The sequence below is a fragment of the Aptenodytes patagonicus genome, chromosome 4, assembly GCF_965638725.1.
Source record: "Aptenodytes patagonicus chromosome 4, bAptPat1.pri.cur, whole genome shotgun sequence".
NCBI classification, from domain to species: Eukaryota; Metazoa; Chordata; class Aves; order Sphenisciformes; family Spheniscidae; genus Aptenodytes; species Aptenodytes patagonicus.
This window is the reverse complement of record NC_134952.1, coordinates 27,913,149-27,939,226: the sequence shown is the minus strand read 5'-3', so window position 1 is coordinate 27,939,226 and position 26,078 is coordinate 27,913,149. Positions and strand designations below refer to the sequence as shown.

Genomic DNA, 26,078 nt, shown 5'->3' with positions numbered 1-26,078 from the left:
CAGTGGTACAACTGATACCATTTTTGCCTTAGCAGTCAGGTTGGACGGAATGAATCAACATAAAAAGTAAAAAATTCCACCCGTTTTTAAAACCACTGTACATACATACTAGTATTAAGAAGTTTGTTCAGGTACTTTTTGTACCCTTCTTTTCAACAGATGAAAAGATTTACTGTTCAGAAGGGTGAATTGCTGACCTTTCAAAAGCATAAAATTCAATCTTTAAAAAAAAAAAATTAAGTATGTCTCTCTCTGGAATCGATTAAAGAAATTTGTATTTATTTTTGCATCAGATTTAAATTGCAGCCGATGACGTTGCAAAGTTTCTCATGTGTATCCTTTCATGTGGCAGTACAGTATGTCCTTGGCATTTGCTGCATGCTCTTGGTGTGTTGTTCAAAAATGAAGTGGTTAGCGTGGCTGGCATTTATATTTAAGCGTTTATTAAGCTTGAGTGTTAATGCCTGCTTGGATAAATAGAGAAAGTGTATCATTTTCCTGTGTTGTTGTTCCAGTCTGTTAAGAAGCAGACTTAAGGATATTTTGTTTTCCACAAATCTTTTTTTTTTTTTAATTAAAAATAGAAGAAATAATTAGGCTCTCATTTAAAAAGAAAAAGCAAATGCTTTGAAAAACTTGTTTGCTTATATTCCTGATTTCTTCATTCTATCATCTGCATGAAATATTTTGAAAGAATTGTGGAAATAGTATTACTATTAGTCAGTCATAAATTCCTTTCTTCCCTCTCACATCGTATTTATTTCTTTGGACCTTGCTGGCATATCCTTATTACACAGAGGAGGAGGAAGGGGGGGAAAAAACAAACAAACAAAAAAAACCCCAAACAGTTGATTTGTTAGCCTTAAGTTAATTCTTTAGGTTTAGATGGTGAGAAGCTATATTCCTAATGCTGTTCACTTGTCAAGATACTAGGATTACACATGGTTTTCATCCTGAAGGTATTAAATTACTGTCTTACATCTAAGACACATATGTATTATTTCATGCTCAGCCTCTTGATCATTTCAAAACTGCTGCTGGTGCTGAGCTGTAGACAACAGAAACCTGTGAACAAATAAAGATTGCATTTAGCTATCCCTAGTTATGGTGCTCCTAGAGGAGAGGCCAAAGGCACTAACTACATTGGTCCTGCCTTTCCCCCTCCTAAATCTACATGCCTGCAAATTGTGGCTTCGTAAGACATCATTTGGCTAGAGCAATGCTCTTCTCAGTATATAAAGAGTTATGCCAATTTCATGCTCGTAATATGAAAATGAACTGTCAGGACATTCACACCTGGCTACTTAAATTGAATGTAAATGTGTGTTGTGAAAAAATAGATGTTTCTTGTAATCTTGCAGTCTCAAATTCCCACTGTAGTGCTCAATTCAGGTTTCTGCTGAAGGAAAAAAATCTGTTAAGTATAACCAGCTCAAAGATTATTAAGTAAAATCTCCAAATGTTGTCTGTACACAAAGATTTTATTTTAAGAATTTGGAAAGCTGAAAGAATCTGTGAGGTAGGAAAATTAAATCTGAGCAGATTCAAAGTCGGCTTCTGGATGGTAAATTTCAAACTTCAGCTGAGAATTTCCTAAGGATATTGAGGAGGGGTGAAGAAGAGGGTAGTTGTAACATTATGCTGATATATTTTAACCTTATTGCTTTCCAGCATAGCAACATTTTAAGTTTATAAAATTTTTGTTCAGAAATATAATTTAATATTATAGTTTTAATGTTCCTAAAAATCTGATGTATATACCTGTTCAGCAAGTGTAATTTGGGATTGCTTCATGTTTTGTTTACAGTTTAAGATAAGTCGAATCTTGTGTAAAACTTCATTAATTTTTTCCCCTGAAGTACATTACCTGTATTACATTCAGCTACCGTGAAAGAGTTACTCTGTTGAATAAATTGCTATTTTTATCATTTTTACTTTATCTATATTAAAAAAAGTTCTTCATGACATGCAGCAGTAAGTTGAAAATCAGCATAAGCATACATAAAATACAGAATAAATTCAGCTTTTAGTAGTTACTTGTTGCAGGCATATCAAGGAATGGACTAACAAATACTGAATCATACTTCCTATCTGCTTTCTCTTTAGGCTTAAGAACTCTGTGTTTTGCTGTGGCTGAGATTTCAGAAAGTGATTATCAAGAGTGGTTAGATGTTTATCACCGTGCTTCTACAGCTATACAGAACAGAGCACTCAAGCTTGAGGAGAGCTATGAACTAATTGAAAAAGTATGTGTAGCTTTCTGCTTTTTTGGTTTGGGGTTTGGGGGGGGGGGGCGGAGCGAGGAGAGTGATTTTCTAATTAATGTCCTTGCTTTCTATACCATGAAATCTGAATCATTATTGAGGAATAATGCTTAGACAGAAAATATCTAGCAACATACTGACAGCTGTGTCATGTAGTCCTTGCAGTTTAGATGATCAAAATGAAGGAAAGATTACTTTGACAAAGTTTTTGCAGCGAGTAGCTACCTTGCCAGAAAGAATTGATTTTGAGTTGAACTACTGGAAAGCCTTTTTTTCAGCGTTGCTCTATTGTGTAAAAAAGTGTAATAACAGGCAAACAACATCTGCTTCATTGTATAATGATCTTAGAACCACAGAGTAGTTAAGGTTGGAAGGGACTTCTGGAGGTCATCTAGACACAAATCCCTGCTCAAAGCAGGGCTAATTTTGCTTGGCCAGAACTTTGAAGTTTTGAGGATCTGCAAGGAGGGAGGTTTCCCAGCTGCAGTAGGCATTTTTTTTATTATTATTTTTTAGTGCTCAACTATTCTTTTTCCCCTTTTCTGAATTAAAATTTCTGTTGCTGCAGGAATGTGACTATTGCCTCTTGCCCTTTCACCGTGCACCTTTTAGAGGAAGATGGCTTCTCTGCAAGTCCTCTTCAGTTAGCAGAAGGCAGCTGTGGAATCCCTCCTTTAGCCTTATTTTTGCCCATGTTAAACTCATCCTGCTTCCTCAGCTACTCTTAATACAGTGTGCTCTGAGCCCCAAGCCATTTCTGTGTCCCGCCACTGGACTTGCTCCACTTTGTCAACCTCTCTTGTACTGAAGGCCCAGAAAGGGAGGTAATGCGCAGATGCAGCCTCACAAAGAGCAGAGTCATAATCACTTCCCTTGAGTTTCTGGCAACGCTGCTGCTGGAGTAGCCAAGCATGCAGTTAGACTTCACTGCCTCAACAAAAAAGGCTCCTGTGGCTCCTAAATGTGTAAGCAAAAGGAGTTCATGAGATCAATATTGCTTGAAGTTTTGATACTTGACTTTCTGGGGGGTTTTGTTTTGGGTTGTGGGGTTTTTTTCCTTGGAAAGGATAAGAGAGATTACATTGATGAAACTGCTTAAAAATCAGACCCTCAAAAACCTGCAGTGTTTAATTCATGGAAGAAGAGTGAGGGTATATAGCTTCAGTCACTTGTGGGACTTCAGTTTACATAGATGAGCAGTTTGTCCAGACATGCACAAGACAGTCTTAAAACTATATAACTTTGTTAACGCCATGGCAGCCCTGCTACCATTACAAATTTTTGTGTTAGCTGCACAAGTACTTTCTCAGCATGTGTGCAGGCCATGCTGAAACCAGGATTGCACACTATTATACACTAGGTTTACAGTGGTATCATTAACAGGGTTTTTAGCTAGTTCTAAAGGTACAGACAGATGAAGTATAAAAGTGGCTGTATTCACAAAAACCATATAGATTTGCTGCATGGGAAGTTAAAACCAAACATAATCAAGATTATAGTTTTAAGATTAAGATGAATTGACAGGTTTGGTTTTTTTTTTTTTACAAGGTGAAGAGAATTTACAAGTGAGAGAAGACATAATAATAGCACTCCTTAAGTCTTCAAATCAGAGAGGTGCCCCTCAGGAAAAGGTAGCTGTTGCTGAACAAGCTACTGAGCTTGTGAATAATTGGGTGAAGTCTGAGTGGTCACGCTATGCTGTTTGTCAAGCCACATAGATATTTAACTAAAAGCTTATAGGAATAAACTGGAAGATCTTTATTAGTTGATACCAAATCTGATTAATTAATTTAGAGACCCTTAATTTTGTTGTAAATATGGAAATTTAAACAAAAGAAATGGAAAGATTAAAACTGAATTTAAACCAAAAACACTACCTGTACCGAATATTTTATGTTCACAGAATCTTCAGCTGCTTGGAGCAACAGCAATTGAAGATAAACTACAAGACAAAGTGCCTGAAACCATAGAGACACTCATGAAAGCAGACATAAAAATTTGGATACTTACTGGGGACAAACAAGAGACTGCCATTAACATCGGTATTATATTTGCATTTATTTGATGACTTTGTTACAGATTTAGAAATGATAGAAGTTGCTAGAGTAAAATTGCTTTCAGAATGGAAAGGTATCTTGTAAAAAATAGTAATATTATATGGTATTCCAGAATTTAAATGTTAACTTATTTTTCAGTCACTGGTAGGGGGAGAGGGGAATGGTGGATTCTTCCTCCGTTAAAACAGTAACAGCAAGAAAAATTCATGTTATCGTAGAGAGGAAGAAAAAAATAGGCATTTGTGCTTTTTTGTAGCATCTAAAATGAATTAAAAAGAATACGTTGTTTGGGTTTTGACAGTGAGAGGGAATAATATTAAGAAGATGTAAGTATTCTTAGTTTCCCTTCTGTATTTTTTCTTCTCTCCAAGAAAGCTGGTAGGGCCCATAATCTTAACTAAAGCAAAACAATATAGATTGTGCATTAAAGTACTATAAACTTTACCATCAATCAGAGGTTTCCTTTTATTCTTTCCTTTTATTATAAACAGCGATAAATCTGTCTTTTTAAATCATGAAAGTTGTGTTTAATATTCTTTGCATGTGAGCGTATCAGCACTTCTGAAGTAGCCTAGATGTGTGCCCAAAATAAAGCATTATTTGGTCATATGGATCCTTTTTATTACTATTACTATTCTTAATCTTAAAGAACTTTTCATATGCACATGATACAGTTGATCTAAGGTTATTTTCATTAGTACCTTCAGGTTTGAGGCAATACACGTAATATCAGTATTTTCACTTTGAGAATGGTGATATATATTTGTCTGGGCAGCCTGCATCATTAGCACACAGCATGCATTCTGTTTAAAGCATCAAAGAATAAAAGAAAAGAATGGGAACATGTATATATGCAAACTTTGTATGAAATGCAAGTGGCGTTCCAAAAATTTGCAAGGCAGAGGGAGATGTGTGCTGTTTTCTGTAACTCCCTGTAAAGATGTTTCTTGTCCTTCTACTGAGCACCTCTGTGAATAAGGCACAACAGCTGCAAGTTGCAGCAAGGAACATTCTGATTGTTCTGACTTAGTACCTGTATGTCTAATTTTTATGGAATGCAGTATAATTTTTTTACCATTGATTTCAGCTGGGGAAGTCTTATTTTTAATTCTGTCCGTAGTTCTCTTACAGGAAAAAAATGCTTTGCTATATTATAATGGATTTTGTGGAACAAATTTTTGATAACAAAAATGTTTTTAACAGGTCACTCCTGTAAACTTTTGAGAAAGAACATGGGACTAATTGTTATAAACGAAGGCTCTCTTGATGTAAGTAAAATCTGCAAAGTTTTCAGTTAATGAAACGTTATTTTACTGCTTAAAATATCCAGACGTCATGGTGGAGGTGGCCTGAAAAATGACTTGGAGCATCTATTTATCTGGACAAACACAGAAAATTCTGCTAAAACCACAGTTTGGTGGGGGGTTTTGTTTCTCTTTGTTTTAGGGGGTTGCTTTTTTGCTTGTTTCTGTAGTCTTCTCAGTTAGCTTTAGTATTGCATACTTGGAAGACCATATGGTGTTTGTGACAATATGCTACTGAATAACTAGAAACTTAGTCTACAGCTTCCAAAACGACAGTGTAGCTACTACAAAAATGAACTTCAGAATGATGAGCAAACAAATTCCATGTAGTGAAATGACTCCATCCATGCAGGCACAAAGCCAGGAGCTTCACGGGCTTCTCGTAGCACCTAGCAGTGCCCAAACAAACTAATCCTAAGTTCCTTTCTAATGCTGTTTCTTACAGAATACTTATTATCTGCCCAAAATTAATTGTTTCTGTGCGGTTAAACAGCTGAAATTGTAATCAGATCTTGAAGTACAAGTAAGGGTTAAAACTACCAACTTGCAAGTATACGGTGCTTTGTAGAGAACAGATTCTTTAGATAAGGTAGGAATGCAATATTAAGTGAAAAATCCTGTGAGGGGAAAGAACTTAAATTCTTTTACCACCCTCTAAGGGAGCCTTCAATGAGCTTGGAAGTGGAAGAATTTCCTCAGTGGGAAAACTCACTGTCAGAAGGCTTCAGGAGGAAACCCTGAAATGAAGTTTACCTTAGTCTATATTGTGGTGAAGTTGCTCAAGATAGGACTTAAGGAGAGAAAGTGAAAAGAAAGTATGAACATCAGCAAGAGTGCCTTAACTGAAGGATTCCGTGGTAGCATGTAAGAGTAGGCTACAACATGATTTAAAATACTTACTACTTTTCTTTAAATAAGTACTTATTTGAATGTTTTGACCCATTTAGAATAACAGATTTTCAACATTAGTATGAATTTAATCATGATGACTATATTTCAAATGTAAATTGTTTTAAGCAACGTATTTTTGCTGATAAAATTTAAAATAAAATCCCAAACACGGGACAGGCAGAAGCAGTTGATTCATGTCTGGAACCAGAGTCTGTTGATAGAGTAAGCAACTTTTGACACAAGTAGCCTGTGATATTAATGAAGAGAGGCAATTTTCTTTTCTTAGTTTAATTTATTGGATAGCTTTTGAAAGATTGCAATCGTTGTTTGTTGAAAAAACAGGGAAGGCTTTTGGTTCTAGCCCTTAACTTTGCTTCTCAGTTTTTCACTCCTCAACCAGTCTCTGAGTAAAAATTAACCAATGCAAGTGAGAACTTCTGTCCTATATTTAGGTTATTTACACAGACTGCTGGATTTCAGAACTACTGCAATACTTAATAGATTTGAAGTGCAAAGGATTGACTACTTTGTATACTTCTTCATATGTAATGAAATGAAGTGATGTAGTTTTATTTAACTGCTAAAAGGAGTCCAATAAATACTCATTAAACAAGCATTGCACACTAACCACTTCTGGTGTGATGATTAAAAAGTTGAATAAATATATATTAAGCAATATATTTTAAAAATAAATGTATATAAATATAGTTTAAGAATAAAAGATAGTATCTGATATAACTGCACTGTACTCCCTATTTCAAATTGAAGCATCTAGATTGTGTAGAGATTGATAGATCCTTTCCCTATATGCACAAAGTACGTTCAGAGTACGTGGGGATGCAGGTATCATATGGCAGCTGAAATTGCGTATGCAAACTGGTTGCTTGCAAATCTGTCTGTGGTGGTAACATAAATCGTGGGTTTTTTTCAGGAGCAGATAAATGTAGTAATCAGATAGTTTGAGGGTAAGAGGAAGTTCAAAAAATAATAATAAACTAGCTCTATGCCAGTATTTTAACAAGAGACTCCATTAAAAGTTTTCTGCCTCGTTTGATGGTACATGTTTCACTGTTTGATTAATGTATACCTTGTGTCCTACCTTCTGCTTGCTGGTGTGGTTGGAGTCAGATGTCAGTCTCCATTTCTAGTGCGAGTGGTTGAGTGAAAAAATGGCCTTGAAAATTCTGATGGAGGAGTGGAGCGGGTCTCAGGAAATGGAGAGAGGGATGGACTACTGTGATTGCAGAACCTTGAGTCAGTGCAGCTGCAAGGGTGGATGCAATTCCTTTTTCCTTTCTGCATACCAGCAACAACTGGCAAGAGGCCGTAATACTTAGTTGGAATATTGTCTGTTAAGGAATATGGCTGAAACTTTGGCTTTTGAGCAGCATAGGTCCACCTCTCATATTGGGACTCTGTCCCTTACGTTGCAGGGGAACTGTGCTCCCATGAGGGCTGCTGGACAACCCAGTTCCCTCAGCACAGGAGGAACTGAGCAGCCATGAAACCTTCACGAAAAAAATCCCAGTGTAGTGGGACCTGTGTATTTAGGATCTTTGAGAAGAGTTGCTCTGTGGCAGTCCTCTCCTTGGCTCTGCAAGGTGTGGCTATAGGCTCTTGGCTATATAAAGATGTTGATATGTTCATAGGAGTTAGGAAGGTTGGCTTCTCTCGGTCTGCATACTCTTCGCAGTACTGAAAAAAGAGTGGCAGTAAGTGGATGCTTCTTGCCCTTGCTGTTAAAATAGTAGTACAGTATCTGTTGTATACCAGTGGCTTCTTCTAAAAAGGAGGTGGTTCAACTCTAATCCTTTTAGGGACAGGCAGAGTCCCCTGTCCCTAAGACATGTAAAACAGATTTAACAAAACAAATACCTCCTCAAATTAGTCGTTATTATGACCTTAGCATGCAAGACAGAGGAAGTTAGAGTAAAAAAAAAAAAATTGTTTAGACTGTATCCCAACTCTGCTGAAATAAGAGATCCTCTTTTGTATGAACCAATACCCTTATTTATGGAATTAAAAGAAAAATACCCCAAACCCCAGTCCCCAATTAGCGTTGGCTGGTATAGAACTAGAAAGACTTCCAGGAAGCATTTAGATATCTCTACTTTTTAGCAGCATTGTTTGTTTTGAGGCTCCATTCCCATGAACAGCTGCTTAGCTTCACAAACAAAATGTGTTTTTGTTAGCAAGTTCTTACAGTTTTGAGATTTGTAATTGCTTCTCAGTATTATATTTTTAGGTGGTTACACCAAATTTTATTTACGTATGCCTGACATCACTGAAGTAGCACAGTTATTTGGTTGTTAAACTTATAGAAAAATACAGGAACATTGTTGTCATAGGATGTTGCTGGTTTCCAAATTCAGTATTTTATAAGCAGAAGTTTTGTTTTCATCTTCCTTTCGCCTTTTAAATGCTTCTTACTTATGGGCTGTGATGCAGGATACAATAGAAGAATAGTATGTTGTAGCTCTGTGAAGGCCATTAAAAAAGAAAGAAATGCAACAAGCAATTTTTTTCTTCTTCATGACACTCTGGTAGAGCTGTACTGTAACTAACTAGATATTAGTGACCTCCCCAAAGCAGGCTATGAAGTTCTGCTGCGTAACTACAGATTAATGTATTGTCTACTGAATATAATCTGAAGTTCTCAGTACTGGATCATGGAACAGTGACTTGTGTAGGTGTGATTCAAACTGCCCTTAGCAACTGAAAAATACATGTAGTTGATGCGGGCTTATCTTAAAATATAAATTTAATATGATAGTTAGAATTATCAGTTATAATGCATGTACTTATATTATGAATTATCTGATGTTTCTTTCACTTTTTTTCCTAAACATTTAGGACCATTTTATATAATAATGAACAGAAATTGTTTCTTCTGGTATCTATCTATATATATGTGAATTTTCTTTTGCATAGGTATATAGAAAACTTACTTGATAATATCTTTTAGCAGACATTTATGTAACTTTTGTTGCCATTCAAAGAATATTAAAAGTTCCACCATAACTTATACACGTTTTTTTTTTGGCGGAGTCCGAGAGCAATCCTACACACCATTTCTACTGTGGTTTCTAATAGTACAGCTGTTGCAAATACTTTTTTTCATTTTATACTGTCTATTTGATAGCATAATCAAAAGGTAATTTCCTCAAAAAACGAAATGCTAGTGTTTCTGATCACACTAAAAAAAAGATTTGGACTTAAGAATAGTAGGAATTAAAAATAATGGACACAATTTTTTTGTACAACAGGGAACAAGAGAGACGCTTAGCCATCATTGCAGTACTCTTGGTGATGCTTTAAGGAAGGAAAATGATTTTGCTCTCATCATTGATGGTAAATCTCTGAAGTATGCTTTGACATTTGGAGTGAGACAATATTTCCTGGATTTGGCTTTGTCATGTAAGGCTGTTATTTGTTGCAGGTAAGGTCTGAGTTATTCTTTCTTTATAGTATTTTTATTGACATATAAAAATTAAGAAAATTCCTTTAGTTCAGAGAAAATAAACACATCCATGTTGTCCAACCATGAAATATTAAAAAAAAAAACCCTTCAGTAGCTGAAGTGAAATGCAGTCATTCAAGCAAAGTATTTCTGTAGAGCAGTCTGCAACAGAGCGTACCTGTCAAACAAAGTCATTCAGATTGCATATACCCAGAAAAGTAATTTGTTATCCATCAAGGGTAGTCTCAGCAAGATTGAGACACTGATCTTAACCTTAAATTGATACTACAGTTAACTGCAGGGTTTAGCACATCTGGATTCTTTTGTAGAGCTTTCTCCACAGGCAAGATTTTATCTCTCTGCTTTTCTGTAAGCCATGGATTACACTGCGTAAGAAATGCACAAAAATGTTAAAGGTACTACTCTGGGTGATTTTTATTTCCTGAAGCTGATGGAAACACCTTTTATTTTTATTATTAGTGATTGGTTTGGGGTTCTTTTCTACAATCAGATGTTTCATCCTTTCCTGTAAACATCAGCTATTAGAGCTGTAAGCTTACCATAACAAGGGAACTTTTTCCAGATCAAAGAAAATTAAATATCTCCTTTCTTTAAATATACACAATATGAAAGCAGTTTGGCTTGCCTTTTAATATTTCCAGATTTATATTAAGGAAGGAATACATAGGACTGTATAAGTGATAGCTTATGTGTTTTGGGGCCTTCTTGTATTTTTATGGTATTAAACACAAAAACTGCAAGCATATCCTAAGCAGTACATCACCTTTTCTACATTTGAATGATTGAACGAAAAGGGAAGTTGGGTGCTTGGTATCTAGATAAACAGGAAGTGCTCCTGTCAATGTTTAAAGAACTTGGTTTAGGCTAAGTGATTAATCTGTCAAAAAGCAGAAGCAAGGACTTTTCTTTACAAGATCATTGGCAACACAGATAGGATGTCTGTACTAGAAATGTAATCAAACATTCCAGAACTATGGAAATGGCTGTTACTTTCATCAGTGTCTGAGGTAACTATTACAAGGATAGCCAGTTAATGTTCTCAGAATATTTTTAACTATTTTGACCTTTGTAGTAGCATGGAAAAAGCTGTTTCCTATATGAAAAGAGGAAAAGTTAACTCGGACAAGGTATTCGAGCTCTTCTAGAGTCCCTATAGCTTGCTGTTTCTCAATATACAACAGTGTCACAAATTCCAGTTCTCACAATTAATGTAGTACTGAAATTTTCAGGATTGCCTGTGTATTCAAGTTATGTCTAATTCCATATTTAAATAGGATGCTATGTCTGATAATAATTGCTTTAGAAAAAGAATCTATGAAAAAGGAGGTCAGCCTGGATTTTGTACAAGAACTGAACAATTCTTAGAATTCAGCATCACTCCTTACCAAATTCAAATCTTCTTCCAATAAATTATATAAGCTTACTGCCTACTACCTACTACCTTGATTGCCTACCCCATTATCTACCTGAAGGTAGAGACATGGTGTGTACAAATGTGAAAACTGTTGTAAATACACCTTAATAGATTGTCTGCTTTTGATTAATAAGATAAATAGATGGAAGGTGGTTGTGTTGAGGTAGAGAGTTTAATAATGTTCCATTAAGATAAAGCAGATTCATCTGAAAAATCAGTGTTCAAAATGGAGCTATTTTTCTGCCTTGCAAAAGGACAGGGAAAAGCAAATGAGGTTACAGTATCCAATAAACACCTGGTTTGTAGTCTTTCCCTCCTTGCTATCAAGTGATATGTTATGCCACCAAGTGATTTTTTTTTTTACTGATTTTTTTTTTTTTTATGGTTTAGGTTTGTAGCCATGCTCCAGCGTGAAACACTCTGCATTTCAAACTAAGGTCTTACTGTCTTTTAAACTGAGATCTTACACTGATACACAGTTTATACTGTGTATAAACTTTTTTCTAACGGTAGTAGTCTTTCTGACAGGCAAGTCGGAGTTTCATGCTTGTTCTACTAGTTCCAGTTTTGCTCAGTATAGTAACAAGCAGGAGATGCATGTAGAACTGCTCTTTCAAAACTATGTTTCATTTTCTTCTCTTTCCTTGATTTGAAAATACATTTTATGCCATTTGAAGAGACAATATTGCCGCTCCTGTTGAACTATAGAACCATTGAAGGATATTCTGTATGTATAGCTGTCTTTTAGTGGTAGCATTTTTGTGATGAAACAACAAAAAGTGCGAAATGAAAGTTTCTGTTCTAGTAGCAATCTCTCTGCCATTTCTACATTTCCATAATATACTTAGGTCAGCTGGTTTCAATACATGTCTAGGTACATGCTCTGACATATTTTGTGGTTGTTTAAAAATTGGCTGCAGGTTTAAAACTAAAATATTTGCTTGTAACACTCACTGTTTTAGTATGTGCTTTTTTAATATCACGTACTTCGCAAAAGTCAAAATTCTGTCAAAATACTTATTTCTGTTAATGCTCCATCTTCAGTAACAAAAACTTCATTTCCTTGTTTGTGAGCTTGAAAATAAAAGTTTTAAAATGGTAATTTTTAATTAAGGTAAATCACTTAAAATATATTATTGTCCTGACTAAATGAAAATGTAGGCCTTTTTGCGATCCATATAAAGGCAGTAAACATTTTAAGCACTCCTTGGTTTTAGAAGTACAAATTACATCGCTTTCTTTGAAGTTTTCAGACTGTATTCACTTGTTCGAGAAGCATTTATTACCAATGGATTCTTCCTAAGACTAGCCATAACACAGATGAAGCTGACAAATATTCAGTAGACATTTCACTTCAAAAATCTGTATATGTTATTAATTCCAAGCAGATGTTTGGCTTAAAGACTTTGACGAACTGAATTCCAACTTTATATTGGCTTCAGAGTAATGTGTGCAAGAAGAATGTTAAATGGGTTATTCTGTAGTAAAAATGTACAACTAAGAGTGAACAAAATGAACAAAGATATTTTTTATTGGTTTCACCATGAACTTGATGCACCAGACAATGAGAGTAAGTGCCACTTCCAACTGTCCCTGTAACATTGTCTGAAAGGGAAATAAGCCACTGTTCCTGGAAAGTTAAAAAGATGAAAAAGAAGTTCTCAGGTCAGGGATCTTCTATAGAAGCTGGCTATAGCAAGTCTTGATACAATACTCATCAGCAGAGTTCAAATAAAACATGTAACGAAAGATCATAGAAATGCTCTTTGATATACTTGGACCATAGAATTTTTCTGAAGGGCTATTGCCCAGAAGCTTTCATCCCAAGTTCACCACAAGGCTGTACTCGTCCCAAGTACCTTTTTCAAAAGTCTGATAGCATGTGTTGCACAGGCTGCTGAACAAAGTAATTAGCTAGCTACCTTCAACTTGAAGGCTGTATTATTTTTCACTGCTTTATTTTTGCTTTTGAAAAATCACACAAATTCTGTGCAACCTTATTCTCTGATTTATTGCACTTAAAGCTTAAGAAATTTTACTTAATTGGCACAGAGTAGGATTGGGGTTTTTTTTTTTCAGCTCATGGAACATCACCCAAAGGTGAACCATGAGAAGGTGTCCTCTGGCAAATGGAGAGGAGAACCAGAAGAACTACAAGGATGTTACTGGAACCCAGTGGTAGAGTATTGTATGTGAGCAAAGATGAGTGTAGATACCATGTACCCAGTTTCCCTTCACAACACTGTCTCAGTGTTAAGCACGATGGTCTAGGAAAGAGAGGCAACCACCGTTAGTGTACCCCTATGCTGGGAACTCAGTAATCTATCTAATGTTGAGGTTTAATCTCGTTGTTGAAACTTTTTTTTTCCTTCCTATAACTTTATAGGGTAGATAAAATGAAAAATATTGACATTTGCTAGAGAAAAATGGAATTTTTTTTTTTTCTTTTCCAAATGAGCTATGGACTTTATACTATTCCTTCATACTTCTTCTGTGACACTGAAATTGAATCAAGTATCAGCCTGTTTGTAGTAAAAAGAGTACCTTGGTGATACGGACTGAAGTCATAAACTAATACCGTTGAAAGTATGGTGTATAGTGAAGTTGTATGATTACGATGCATACATAAGATCTCATTCTACAAAAGACAAGGGGGATTGTAGTTGAAAAAAAACACAAATATGCCTCAAATGTAATATTAATGAATTTATAGAAGAGATAGTGTGCTTTAATTTCAGAAGTTGCGTATCTGGGTATAAAATATACGCAGGAAGACAGATCATGATCTCTCAATTTTTATTTTTTTTTTAATCATTTCTATTTAAAATTTGATGTTTTAAAACAGTTCTCTCTAATATGCTTGGTAAGTTGACTTCCTCCACCAGGAATAGTTTGGGATCCTCTTTCAGCTTTTAAGTAGTCTGAGTTTCAGAAATGTGTAAGTTTTAACTAGTAAGAATTGTGATTGTTACTGTAATTTCCTGGTTTAGACAAAGCTTAATTCTTCATGGATGTTATATGAATAAATGTGTGTTTCAGGACATAAAGCATATCTAGAAAACCTTGGTTTTCTCCTACAGTTTTAAGCTGTTTCAGAATAATCATGATCAACCTTAGATGGCTAAAAACTTAAATAGCCTTTATTTTTTAGTGGGAAAGGGCTTTCCTTTCATAGGAAATTAATGTTGGTTTGGTGAAATTGGCATTTCTAAACTACATAGTCATCAAAATCTCTCAAAGACTGTTTCTACTTTTGCCCTTATTAGTTAGCTTTTCTCAAACCTTTGTAACTTGGATTTGTTAATAAAGGAAATGGATAATATCAGTAGTGTGATGTCAGAGATTTGGGGTTTTTCTGAACTTTTTCACCACTCTGCTGCGTTTACTTTTTCAGTGAACACCATGAAATCAGTCACCAGCCTCAGCTGTCAATTCTAAGAAAAACTTTGGTTTCCCTTTTTTAAGTTTATAGTTTGTCTGTCATGTGAACATTGGATTTTGTTACGCTATCTCTCTGTGTGGTTTGTTTTGTTTTTTTTAAAAAAGTTGTTTTCTAATTGCATTCTTATTCAGGCAGAATGGAACGTAGCTGGCATGGCCATTAGCTTCAGCAATCATGTAATTGCTTGTTGGTTGTAGTTTTGGTAGCAATGGTAGAGTTTACAGATAGCTAGAAAAAGTGATGGCCAAGCATTGCCATTAGTATCTATGTGCTTAACGGAAAGAATATAGTTGGTGCTTCAGTGTTCTTTAACTGTAAAAACTTAGTGTTGAATGTGGAGAATTTAATATCTCTTTCTTCTTTATTTGGAAAGAGATGGGGGGGTTGTTCTGTTTCTGGTTTTCTTGGAGGGGGGACAGGAAGAAGTGTGATGAGGACATTTATACGACCAGTTGGAAAAGAAAACATTTCCTCTCAAATTGAATTATGGATCAAAAGTTTGATCCAAATAGAGAGCAATGCATTTTAACCTGTAATGTCAGTCTGTCCAGTGTCAAGACAGGCAAATCATTCAGCCTTGGCTCTTATGCCAGAGATCAGTGGGCAGACAGGAACATTTTATTATGCCATGTACTGAAAAATAATTTGACTAATGTATATAGTTGCAAGGATTTTGTTTCTTTTGTAGGTGGCTTGCTTTTATTATTGCCCTCATTAGCACTGGTTTTGTGATCTTAAAAATCAATCAGTATAAATAGGACGGTATTTTTTTGCCATGCTCACTTACTCTTTGAGCTGTAATTCTTCAAACTAGAAAGAACTTGCCCATAAGGAATCTCATTAGTAATATAACAGTATAATTTTCTCAAGTATCATGAGGCCTTCCAGTATTCACATACTTATGAGAATGGTGCCTTTGGGACCTTCAGCTTGCAGGATCTTTTGTGGGGAACTTCAGGACTGCACAGATGCCATAATACAGCTGAATTTTTGGTGTCTGGTGGTAACACTTCTTTTTGTTACTGAGCTTGCGAGTGCCATACAGCAGTCTTGGTTCAGGTGAGAACTGTACTCATGAACTACACAGGCCATGTTACTTGGCCGTATCCCAGTGAGCAGCAATATACAGAGCATGTTCAGAAAGGAACGTTATTTAGAAGTAATTGCTCTTTTGTGCTTTTCCTTTGCAAATTTGTTTCCCACAACTTGTATTCTTAATGTCTTGTATATTTCTGTGGTTTTATTTTATTTTTTGACCTGGAAGAGTTAAGTCAGGTTATGAACATCCCTATATAATCCTTAACCCTGATATTTTGTCACTGCAGGGGGAATCTTTCACAGCCCAAATTGCAAAGTTCCAGAAGCTTATGGTACCAAAGGGGTTATTGCCATGAGTGTGCATATAGAAGACTTGTAGGAAATCAATTATAAATACACATTTTTCCCCAGTTTTGAGTGTCAGTATATATCCAGGGGCAAGTTCTGCTTCTTATCCATGTCTAGTTTTTGCATGGAGGCATCTAGAATGAGTTCGTCTGGAAAGCTGGAAAGATAAATGAGGAAAGGATGGTTCTTCACCAGCTGCACATCCCCAGCTCCACAGCAGGAGTCATGTTTTGGTACCAGAATTGCTCTCTTTGTAGGAAGCAATGAACAGCGGTGGTGGGGGAGGCAGAGCTTTTTGCATTTCTTCCTGTTTCTGTTTGTACAATGAAACAAGAGGGGCAGGGCTTGATCCTTGACTCCAGTGCCAGGAAGCACAAGAGTGGCTTGCCACACTGCTTAGGGTTTGCTCCTTCCCTTCCCCACCCTGTGAAACACACCGGTCCTAGCACGTCATTTCTGTATGTTATTTTCAGTTATCATGTCTCAAATACTACAAGGACTGAATTTCAGCATACAGAGTAGAACTTTTAAAACATGAAATGGAGGGTACACGTGTGACACACAGAATGGTAGATGGAGCCAAAACTGATACAGTTTCATCAATAGATCTTTTGAGAGTCATCCCTGGAATAATTTGTCCCCTCAACTGTGGACAGGCGTTTTCTTAATGACAGATAATTGGAACAGTCCCGAAAAGAACAAGGGAGAAGTTAACAGCAGTTACACAAAGTGGAGGATCAAGAGTCAATGTTCAAAGTTGCTTCCTCTAATTTAGCAGTTTAGGCTATATTAACATAGTGGCAGTCCACTCTGTTCCTGTTTGCTTTCACATCTGTGTCATAAGTATCTTGTTGTTTGTTTATAAAATACATACTTAAAAAGAGAGGAAAATAAAAAGCATAACAATAAAATATGCCAAAATCTGCAATTATTGTAATATTGGCAGTGGCAGTGTTTGGAGTTTCTTCCATTAGTCTGGTTTTTTTTTTTAGGGGCCCATTGCTGTTTGACCTAAGTCTCTCTAGTCCTATTAACATCTTGCTTCAACAAATCCAAGGTTTCTATGAATTTCGCTGGGAATGTGCTTTTAGCATATAGCCTAAGGACAGTAACAAGACCATGTCGCTGACTGGGATGTTAGTTGGCCTGTTTTTACTACCTTTTCACAGAATATAAAGTATGTTTTGAAAGTACATTCATTTGGAAGTCCTGTATTAAACCTTTTTCTTTCTGTTACCCCTTAGGGTATCACCACTTCAAAAATCTGAAGTTGTAGAAATGGTTAAAAAGCAAGTTAAGGTAGTAACTTTAGCAATTGGTGATGGAGCAAATGACGTTAGTATGATACAAACAGCACATGTTGGTGTTGGTATTAGTGGGAATGAAGGTCTACAGGCTGCTAATTCTTCAGACTACTCAATTGCTCAGGCAAGTCATTACACTGTAAAATACTACAATAAAGTAGTTTAATACCAGATTAATATTGGTGTATGCATGTTCTGATTGTATGTTTGTTCATTTTTCATTTTTTGCAGTTCAAGTATTTGAAGAACTTGTTGTTGGTTCATGGAGCCTGGAATTATAACAGAGTAGCTAAATGCATCTTGTATTGTTTCTACAAGAATATAGTCCTTTATATTATCGAGGTAATTTTACAGTACAGTAAATATTACTTTTTGAAAGTAAAAACTTTATTATTTTGAGCTTTTGATTATTATATATGATTTTAAAGAAGCATTTAAACTGTCAATAAACACTTAATAGTACTGAATCTTGCTTTTTAATAAACTGATTAATATTAGAGTGATTTTTTTTTTTACTTTAAAAGACCCAATTGTCTTAAAAATACATACTAAATATTAGTACTGAATGCTTGTGTTGTGTAATACTGCTAGCTCATTAAAATTCTGTATCTATAACATCATTACAGTATTTAAGGAATACAGTTACGCGTAGCCTTAAATCTACCAAGAGATGTATGTGCTTAAGGTCTTCAAGCTGGTGTCAGTAACTGTCCAGTTGGCAAACTGAAGCCTTTTTTCAGGTCACTGTTGAACTGTAGGGCTGTTGCTGTTCAGAACAGTACTTAAGGTTTTTACATATATGTTTAGTTACACTATTGCGTACCTTTCACTTGTTGATGGGGTAGCCATGCCTCCTTAGGCTCTAGTTCGTGAACAGGGATACTTTCCTGAAAGTAGCCGACCTAGTTTTCTCACCTGGGATTTTAAGGAGACCAGAATCTTGTGAAAAACACAGTAGTATGAGAGGACTGTGTTGTAATCAGTGTACGTTTATTGGTAGGTATGGTTAAGACAACATGTATAGCTATAGTTTTCATGACCTTCATGACCACATGGCAACCTTAAAATTTTGAACATATTTTTAAATGGATTTTTTAATTTTTTTTCTCCCCCCCTTCACTTACTGTTCCTCTTTTTCTTTCAACAGCCACTTGCTTTCTTATAACCAAATAGGTATCTAGTAATTATGTTTATAATTGATTCAAACTTTACATTCACAATGATACTTTGGGTTAAAAATGTGGGAAAAAAATTAACTTGTTGCAAAGCTCTATCACAAAATAAGTTTTATAGGTCAGTCTTCTGTATTTTTATGTTAATGGGGTTAACACTTTCTTAGGTTTTTCTAATATATTTTCAAATTAATATCTTAAACTTACGCAGTATGTATCCGTTTTTTACTGAAAGAAAATGCCTTATTTCTGTTAGACCTGATGTAAACATTTAGGTTTATATTTCCGATTTTGATATTTATGTATGCGATCTTACACTGTTGCAATATTTAAAAATACTGTAAGCATCTTCTTATGTACAAGTGTAGCCAAAAAGTGTGTGTTTTTCTTGGCATATTTTTTACATTTTCTACATTTTTCTCTTAAGTAGTAGCAAGTTTGTAGCCTGTTTAGAAAAACATAAAGTAGGAAGCCGTAGAAAAAGCAAATCCATTAAAGATCCTTTTTTGCTTTAGAAGTGATGGCAGGCTTTGGATCCTGCATTTCAAAAGCTGAATATCTGATTAAATGATCAGACTTCCAGAAGTACTGATTAGCAGTAGCTCTTGCAGTATTTGGAAAAACAGTATTAATGTATACTTTGTGTTTACAGAAAACATACAAAGTTGGGCTTTAGAACATACTACCTTATTTTTCTTAATTTTCTGTCATTGTCACCTGCAAACACATTGTAAATTTATAACTTAAATCAGATATAAATATCCCACCGTTTGTATTCTTTGTGAAAGAAAGTTAAATGCAAGGTACAGAGACCATAGTCTAAAAATAAAAAAGACTAGAAGGGGTCGTCCTGCCTCCTGAGCAGATGGAAGGGCAAAGAGATCATTTTTATATGGGTTATGACCCTTTATATATAATGCATACCAGCATTTTACCATGTACACCTCCTCTGGAAGACAAGATGACTTCTACTTGAATTGCTGTATACCCAACGTTTGTCAGCTCAGAAAACTTTCACAGATGTTAATAGCTCGTGTCAATACTGTGAGTGAATGGGCAGAAATTCATCATTGAATGTCTCTAGAAAGGACAACTGCCAGTCTTGAATCTCTCTTTTCAGTTTTTTGTACGGATCAGGCGTGGGAGCAGAGAGCTCAATGAGTATTTGTAAGCTGCTGCTTAATATGCAGAAATGCTACATCAGGAAAACGTCTGTGAAGCTTTTGTGGCCACGCCTCCTCTGTCTTGGAGTTTAGAAAATAATACTATGAAAGGCACGTCTGGAAGTTGCTTTAAACAAGTTTCCTTTTATTAGCTGACAATAACTCAAAATAACTACCTTTACTTAATAGATGCATATTATATTTTTAAATGTCTGCTCAGTACTAATCAAACAAGTAATGTAATAAATTCCATTTAATCAAAAATACAGCCTTTTTCCTAGGCGTTCTTGGGGCGATACGAAATAAGTGCCATTGGTTTCTTGGTTCAGAAAATGGTGAAGGCCTACAGTAATACTCCTGCACAGTGATTAGTGTTTATCGACATTTAAACTATTGATAAGAAACTAGAAGTGGTCTGTAATAACTTTTTCTACTCTGTGTCTTGACGCAATAGATATTTAAACATGGGTCTCATCTTTTGTATGGGACTAGTCCCAGTAACTTTAGAGGTTATATTCTGAAGTATCATTCTAAATTGCAAGTGAAAACTTTGAATTTCTAATAGACTGCTAATGTGCATTATTAAGCTTGTACCGAGCCTCACACTCACATAGGATAAGCCTGTGCAGAGTCTCATACTTATTTTGAGGGGACTGTCATTACCTTATAATGATGGTTGGGATTGAGATTGATCTAGGGATTGAGAACTCCTTTGTGGATTGGTTTTGGTTTTATAATTACCATTACTGCATATACTCTTTTGTTAAACTACTCATTTTGTGAAGTTTTGCAAATCTCCCTTCAACATTGGAGGGACAAAATTTTCCTATTCTTACTTTTTGTTCTGCTAGCTAGTAATAACTAGTAATAACATAAAATAACTGTTTTATGTTAAATAAAAAAGGTTTGCAATTTAAAAAAAAATAATAATTTTTGAAGATCTGCATAGGTCATTCATGTTTCATGTAGGGGAAAATTCAAACAAAAGAGTAAAAGACCAGGACACAGAAGAAACAGATGCATGGAGTTCACATTTAAAGTTCAGTCACAGATCCTTAAATGTGGCCATTTGTAACAATTTAAGTGATACTATGTAAACAATTCAATTATACCAAGTAATTAGAGATGTAACAGCCTCTTTTTCATTCTGTAAACTTTGGATGATAGTTATCTTTTTTTTTTAATTACTTCTTTTTCCCCCCAAGCCCTTTTCATCGCACTGCTGAGTTACACACTTCCTGCTGCTCATGTCTATAACTGACATTTACCATTTTGTTCCCGATTTCCTTTGCCTGACACATCAGATGAAATGCCTGTGGTCCTACTGAGACCCGCATCATGCATAACCCCATGCATAACTGCATGAGCAGGCCTTCTGTGTATATTCACACTGCTTCTGAGCTGTAGAGTTTAGGTGCTCTTGTTCAGTATGCTATGGCATACTTAACGTATGCAAACTGTACCGAGTTCAGTTTAAAACACGGACAGCAGAAGGTGATTGTGCTCATGCCCACTTTTTTGCATTATATGGTTTGAAAACTTAGAAATACAGGGATCTGCATTGAGGCACATCTCATTTTAGATGGGCTATGAATGTAAATCTTTCATTTTCAATGGAAATTTTGTAGCAATTGAACTATAAAATGGTCTGAATTTTCACTTCTCCCTCACTTAGATAGTCTAAATTACTTCTCAAGGACACCTATCTCCTCTGTCCTTCTGTATAGGGGTGCTGGATTAGTAATTTGAGTTGTTAGAGTAGGACCTACCCCCTTGAAGAGAAGTGGCTGAATCTGCTCCTAAATTAGAATCATGTACAACATGTCCTAAAAACTTGTTTTGCAGGTACAGCTGCCTTCATTGTCCATCATAATCAAAATGAAACACACTTGTCCATGAATAAATTTCCCACTGTGAAGCAAGAAACTGTGTGTTTCTTGTCACTGTCACTATTAATACTGTAGTGAGCTCCATAGTGTTTTTTTCATGTATGGTTACGAGTGTAATTTTCTAGGGTCCAAGGTTCAGAAGTTAGGGTAAGTGTGAGACTTACTTTCTTCCCCTCTTAGAGTTTGACCTGAGGGCTGTATTTATCCTTGCTGCTTCCCCCACACCATCGTCTCCCCGCCCCCAGATCTGCTAATTATTTTTGAGCCATAGGTGTTCTTAATGTGAACATTCAAATACTATCTTGTAAACAATAGAAAATCCATGTTTCTGCTTAGATATTAAAGATGGCTCTGTCTCTTAAAGTAGTATATCTGGTATTCCACTAAATCGTAGTTTCTGCTACAGAGGGCATTGTTTTTAGCTACATTAAAAGGTTTCTTTTCCCAGCCATTTTTTTTGATAGATTCAACAAGAACTTTAGAACCCAGGGGTGCTACTAAATTTCATTTCTTCTTGGCTTGCATCTAGAGTTCTGACCAAGATTTGTTCCAGTTCCTTATTGCACTAAAACTTAACTGAAATGCCTGTAACTTGCATGCTTTCTTTGGAAGATAGTAAATGCTAAGGTTTCAGGAAGTTACTATTGTAAGTTAAAGGATTTCTTTACAATTCTACAGTAAACTGTAGCTTTCAGAGTTTAAATAGCTTGAAAATTTTAACTTAAATTCTGTACAAAAAAACCCTGAAAACATCAGGGTTTTTAAGGAATAAAATGATGCATAGCATTTCTGAGGGGCTTGGTAGTGACGTCATAGATGACATTCATTTGTAAACTGAAATTTTATCATAAATTTTTGCATTTCTTTAAAACAGTCACTCCAAAACATTTTCAAGTGTTGCTTGGCATCACTTGCCTTTAATAGAAGTGAATATGTGGAATAGATTCAGTACATGTAAGGCCTTTCTTTTTAAATTAAAGTTTTATAACATTTTGACTGTTAGATAGATCACAACAGAAAGTTAATGTTCTTTGCATATACTCCTTGGTTATGAAGGGTCAAGTATATGTCTTCTTGCAGTCTGTTCTGTTTTCTTCCTAGAGAGTCATACTTTTGTTAAACTCTGTCTGAAATTACCAGCAATGAGATGTACACATACATAAATATGTGTACATACTTATATATATATACATATGTGTACATGTAAATGTACATGTGTCCAACTATCGAGTCACATATTTTCTAGTAAAACTGTCCTTTTCCACCACCCTAAAACCTTTCAAATTAAGAATTCCAAAATCTACTCCAGTATTTGATACAAACAAGAAAAAAAATTACGGGGTCAATCACATAATAATATCTGTCCTTCACTCCTCTCTCAAGAGCTGTTTTCCTAGCCGTCTTCCTAGGTTGGGAGTAAAAGAATGTAAGAACTATGTATAATGAGAAAGTTGAAAAGAGAGAAGGCAGTTGCGGAGCACAACTTGTATCCAACAGTGGTGATGAGGTTCTGGTCTGGATTAGGTTCACACTTTCAGCTTAATTGTAAAACATCCAAAAATTGTGCTGTTGTTGAGTGCATAATTAATTGTTCAGTAATGAACAACCGATGATGCACTCACCTCGCTCCCTCATACTCAACTACTGAGAAACTGTATGTCTTCTAAATTCATCACAGTTAAATCATAATTCCTATTTTAAAAGTCAAAAATCAAAATACACAAGCGTTTATAACAATACATATAGCATTATAAGACTTCAAAAAATTCAGTGTATTTTATATGTCTATATTGCAGCCTCTAACATTATGATTTTTTATGCAATCTTGTTCCAATAATTGGCCACCAAAAAAAATTATTTACTTTTCATTTATTGGTTGAAGAAATAGCAATTTTAGCTGGATTTTAACTCCCCTTTTTAGTGTTAATAGTTGCCAACTTCAGGGGGTTTTCCATCTCAAAGTATTCACAAACGTGTTGAAACATTCCACAACATGATGAAAGACTGTGAGCTTGTTCATAGAATCTGGTCACCTGGAGGTCAGCCTGGGTACATATCGATAAACATACGTATTGATTGTAGCAATTCATGCTTCCATAATAAAGTCAAATGAAACGTGAACTGTAGCAAAGTCTCTGCAAAGCAGTATCTAAACATTCACTTGAAAAACATGAGTCTTAAATTGAGTAGAATGTTGTTTAGATGATCCTAGCTTCTGTCACCTTACAGCTTATGTTTGTCATAGACAATATAGTTTCAGTGCAGCTTGTTAATAAAGATTCATCAGACATGCTTCTTCTCCACTTTGTCATTGAACTAATATAAGCATGAAGTAAGAAATAGAAGAAAGCAGTCATGCTGCATGCTATACTGAAAAACATAAGAAAATGTGTCATCATGCCTTTCAAATTGTTTGATTTTTTTTTTTAACCTTTTAGCAAAAAGTGATAAAACTTACGCAATGAAAGAGATCTCCAGCTGCGCCTCTGAAGTACTCTGTAGTTGAGTTAGTGCTTGTTAACTAAGCAATTGTAGTTGATTTAGTGCTCTGGTAAAGCCTCGTCCTCTCATGAGTTTCATGTATGAGGAAGGAATATTGGTACAATTTTCAGTTCTAAACTACAGCTTACTGTATGAATTCTATTAGGAGGTTTGCTAAGGATTAGAAGATGACTGCTTCTAATCTGTAGGTGTTTCCTGTGATTTTTTTTTCCACTGTTATTTCTTAGGATTTTTATTTCATTAAGAATTAAGTACAATACAAATGCAGTGAGCTAAATCACTCTTAAATACTTAAACATGAAATTCCCTCTGAAAATAGCTACCTCCTTGAAATGTTTTCATATTTAGATGGAATTGCTCACATATTTGACTAGATTGCCCATTATCTGTTCTGAACACAAACATATATTAAAAAAAAAAAATAAAAACAACTTAAGCCATAACATCCTCAGCTGTGTTGCAAATGTGTTCTAGGGATACCCCTTTTTGTGAAGCTGGGGGGGAGGGGGGGATCTATTAATCACACCTCACAGGACATTTGAGTAATACACGGTTCTCCTCTGTTTCAGATCTGGTTTGCTTTTGTCAACGGCTTTTCTGGACAAATTCTTTTTGAAAGATGGTGTATAGGTCTCTACAATGTGGTAAGATGATTTGTGTGTTTTCAGTTATTTTCAATCATAATCATGAAAGTTTCTTGAGTGAGCAATCTTTAAGCAAGTCCTCACCTCTAAAGTTTTGCAATATGTTTTTCTGGTTTGTTTTTTTTGTTTGGTTTTGTGGTTTCTTTAATCTATCTACTAGATGTTTACAGCAATGCCTCCACTAACTCTTGGAATATTTGAGAGATCCTGTCGAAAAGAAAACATGCTGAAATATCCAGAGTTATACAAGACTTCCCAAAATGCACTGGACTTTAATACTAAGGTAGATAAAAAAAATTAAATATAATTAAAGCAGAAATTAAGAGGAATTCAGTATGGTTATCCTTTTTGTTCTGTGCTGCTCATAATTAAAAATGGAAGGGATTTTTATAACTACTATTTCCAGTTGTCCACTTGTCTGTGAATGGTGCAAATCATATTTATCCATTCTTAGCAAGTATGGAAATGGACAGCAAGCATTTTATTTTTTTCAGCCCTGATTTTTCTTTTCTCTGCTGGTAATAAAGCTGTCTTCTATAGGCAGAAGTGATTAGACCGCTCTGTCGCTAGGCTGTATGTATTTGTACTGTTATATGGAAATGGATTACTGAAGCCTGTGGAGAAGTGTTGCGGAGGACAATAAGAACTGTCATTGGATTTGTAGGGGGAGGGACTTGGTACTATTCTTTGTCAATTTGGAGTTGTGATTTTATGGTTTAATTTTGAGTATTGGGAAAAAATATTTGGAGACAGCTAAGAATGTGTCAGGATGGATCAAAAGGAATCTGAGGCTACTTTTGGTGGGAAATGGGTGACATTCATCTTGGAGAGACTAGCACAAGAAGTAGTAAAAGAACGTAGGACTCTTTAATATATAAAATATACACAATTTCTATAGATTTGTCCATAAATAATCTCTTAAACCTAAATGAAACTTTTTCCTGAATCCGCAATTTAGTGAATGCATGATGTTTGTAAGAGTTCCTTCTGATTTTATTTGATTTTTCTAAATATAATTGAGAATTTCAAGTAATGTCATTGTATGTTGAATTTGGGGACATTTTCAATCTGTCATTGAATTAACAATGCCCCCATGTGCTGGTCTGTAGTAGATGTGCGGAGCTGATACAGCATACTTAGCTCTCATATCTGTGCCACTTGTGCT

The 26,078-nt window shown here is 35.3% G+C and overlaps 1 protein-coding gene across 4 annotated transcripts in view; it reads left to right on the top strand.

The window, feature by feature from the left end:
- The window catches only part of ATP8A1 (ATPase phospholipid transporting 8A1), a 121,566-nt gene that overhangs the window by 60,737 nt on the left and 34,751 nt on the right, over positions 1-26,078 (top strand). For all 4 annotated transcript variants that reach the window (XM_076336183.1, XM_076336181.1, XM_076336184.1 and 1 more), the window contains 8 exons: positions 2,107-2,246; positions 4,168-4,306; positions 5,525-5,589; positions 9,783-9,955; positions 17,484-17,667; positions 17,775-17,885; positions 24,839-24,913; positions 25,074-25,196. In XM_076336183.1, coding sequence (XP_076192298.1) covers positions 2,107-2,246; positions 4,168-4,306; positions 5,525-5,589; positions 9,783-9,955; positions 17,484-17,667; positions 17,775-17,885; positions 24,839-24,913; positions 25,074-25,196 — 1,010 coding nt within the window. The remainder of the gene's footprint in view (positions 1-2,106; positions 2,247-4,167; positions 4,307-5,524; positions 5,590-9,782; positions 9,956-17,483; positions 17,668-17,774; positions 17,886-24,838; positions 24,914-25,073; positions 25,197-26,078) is intronic.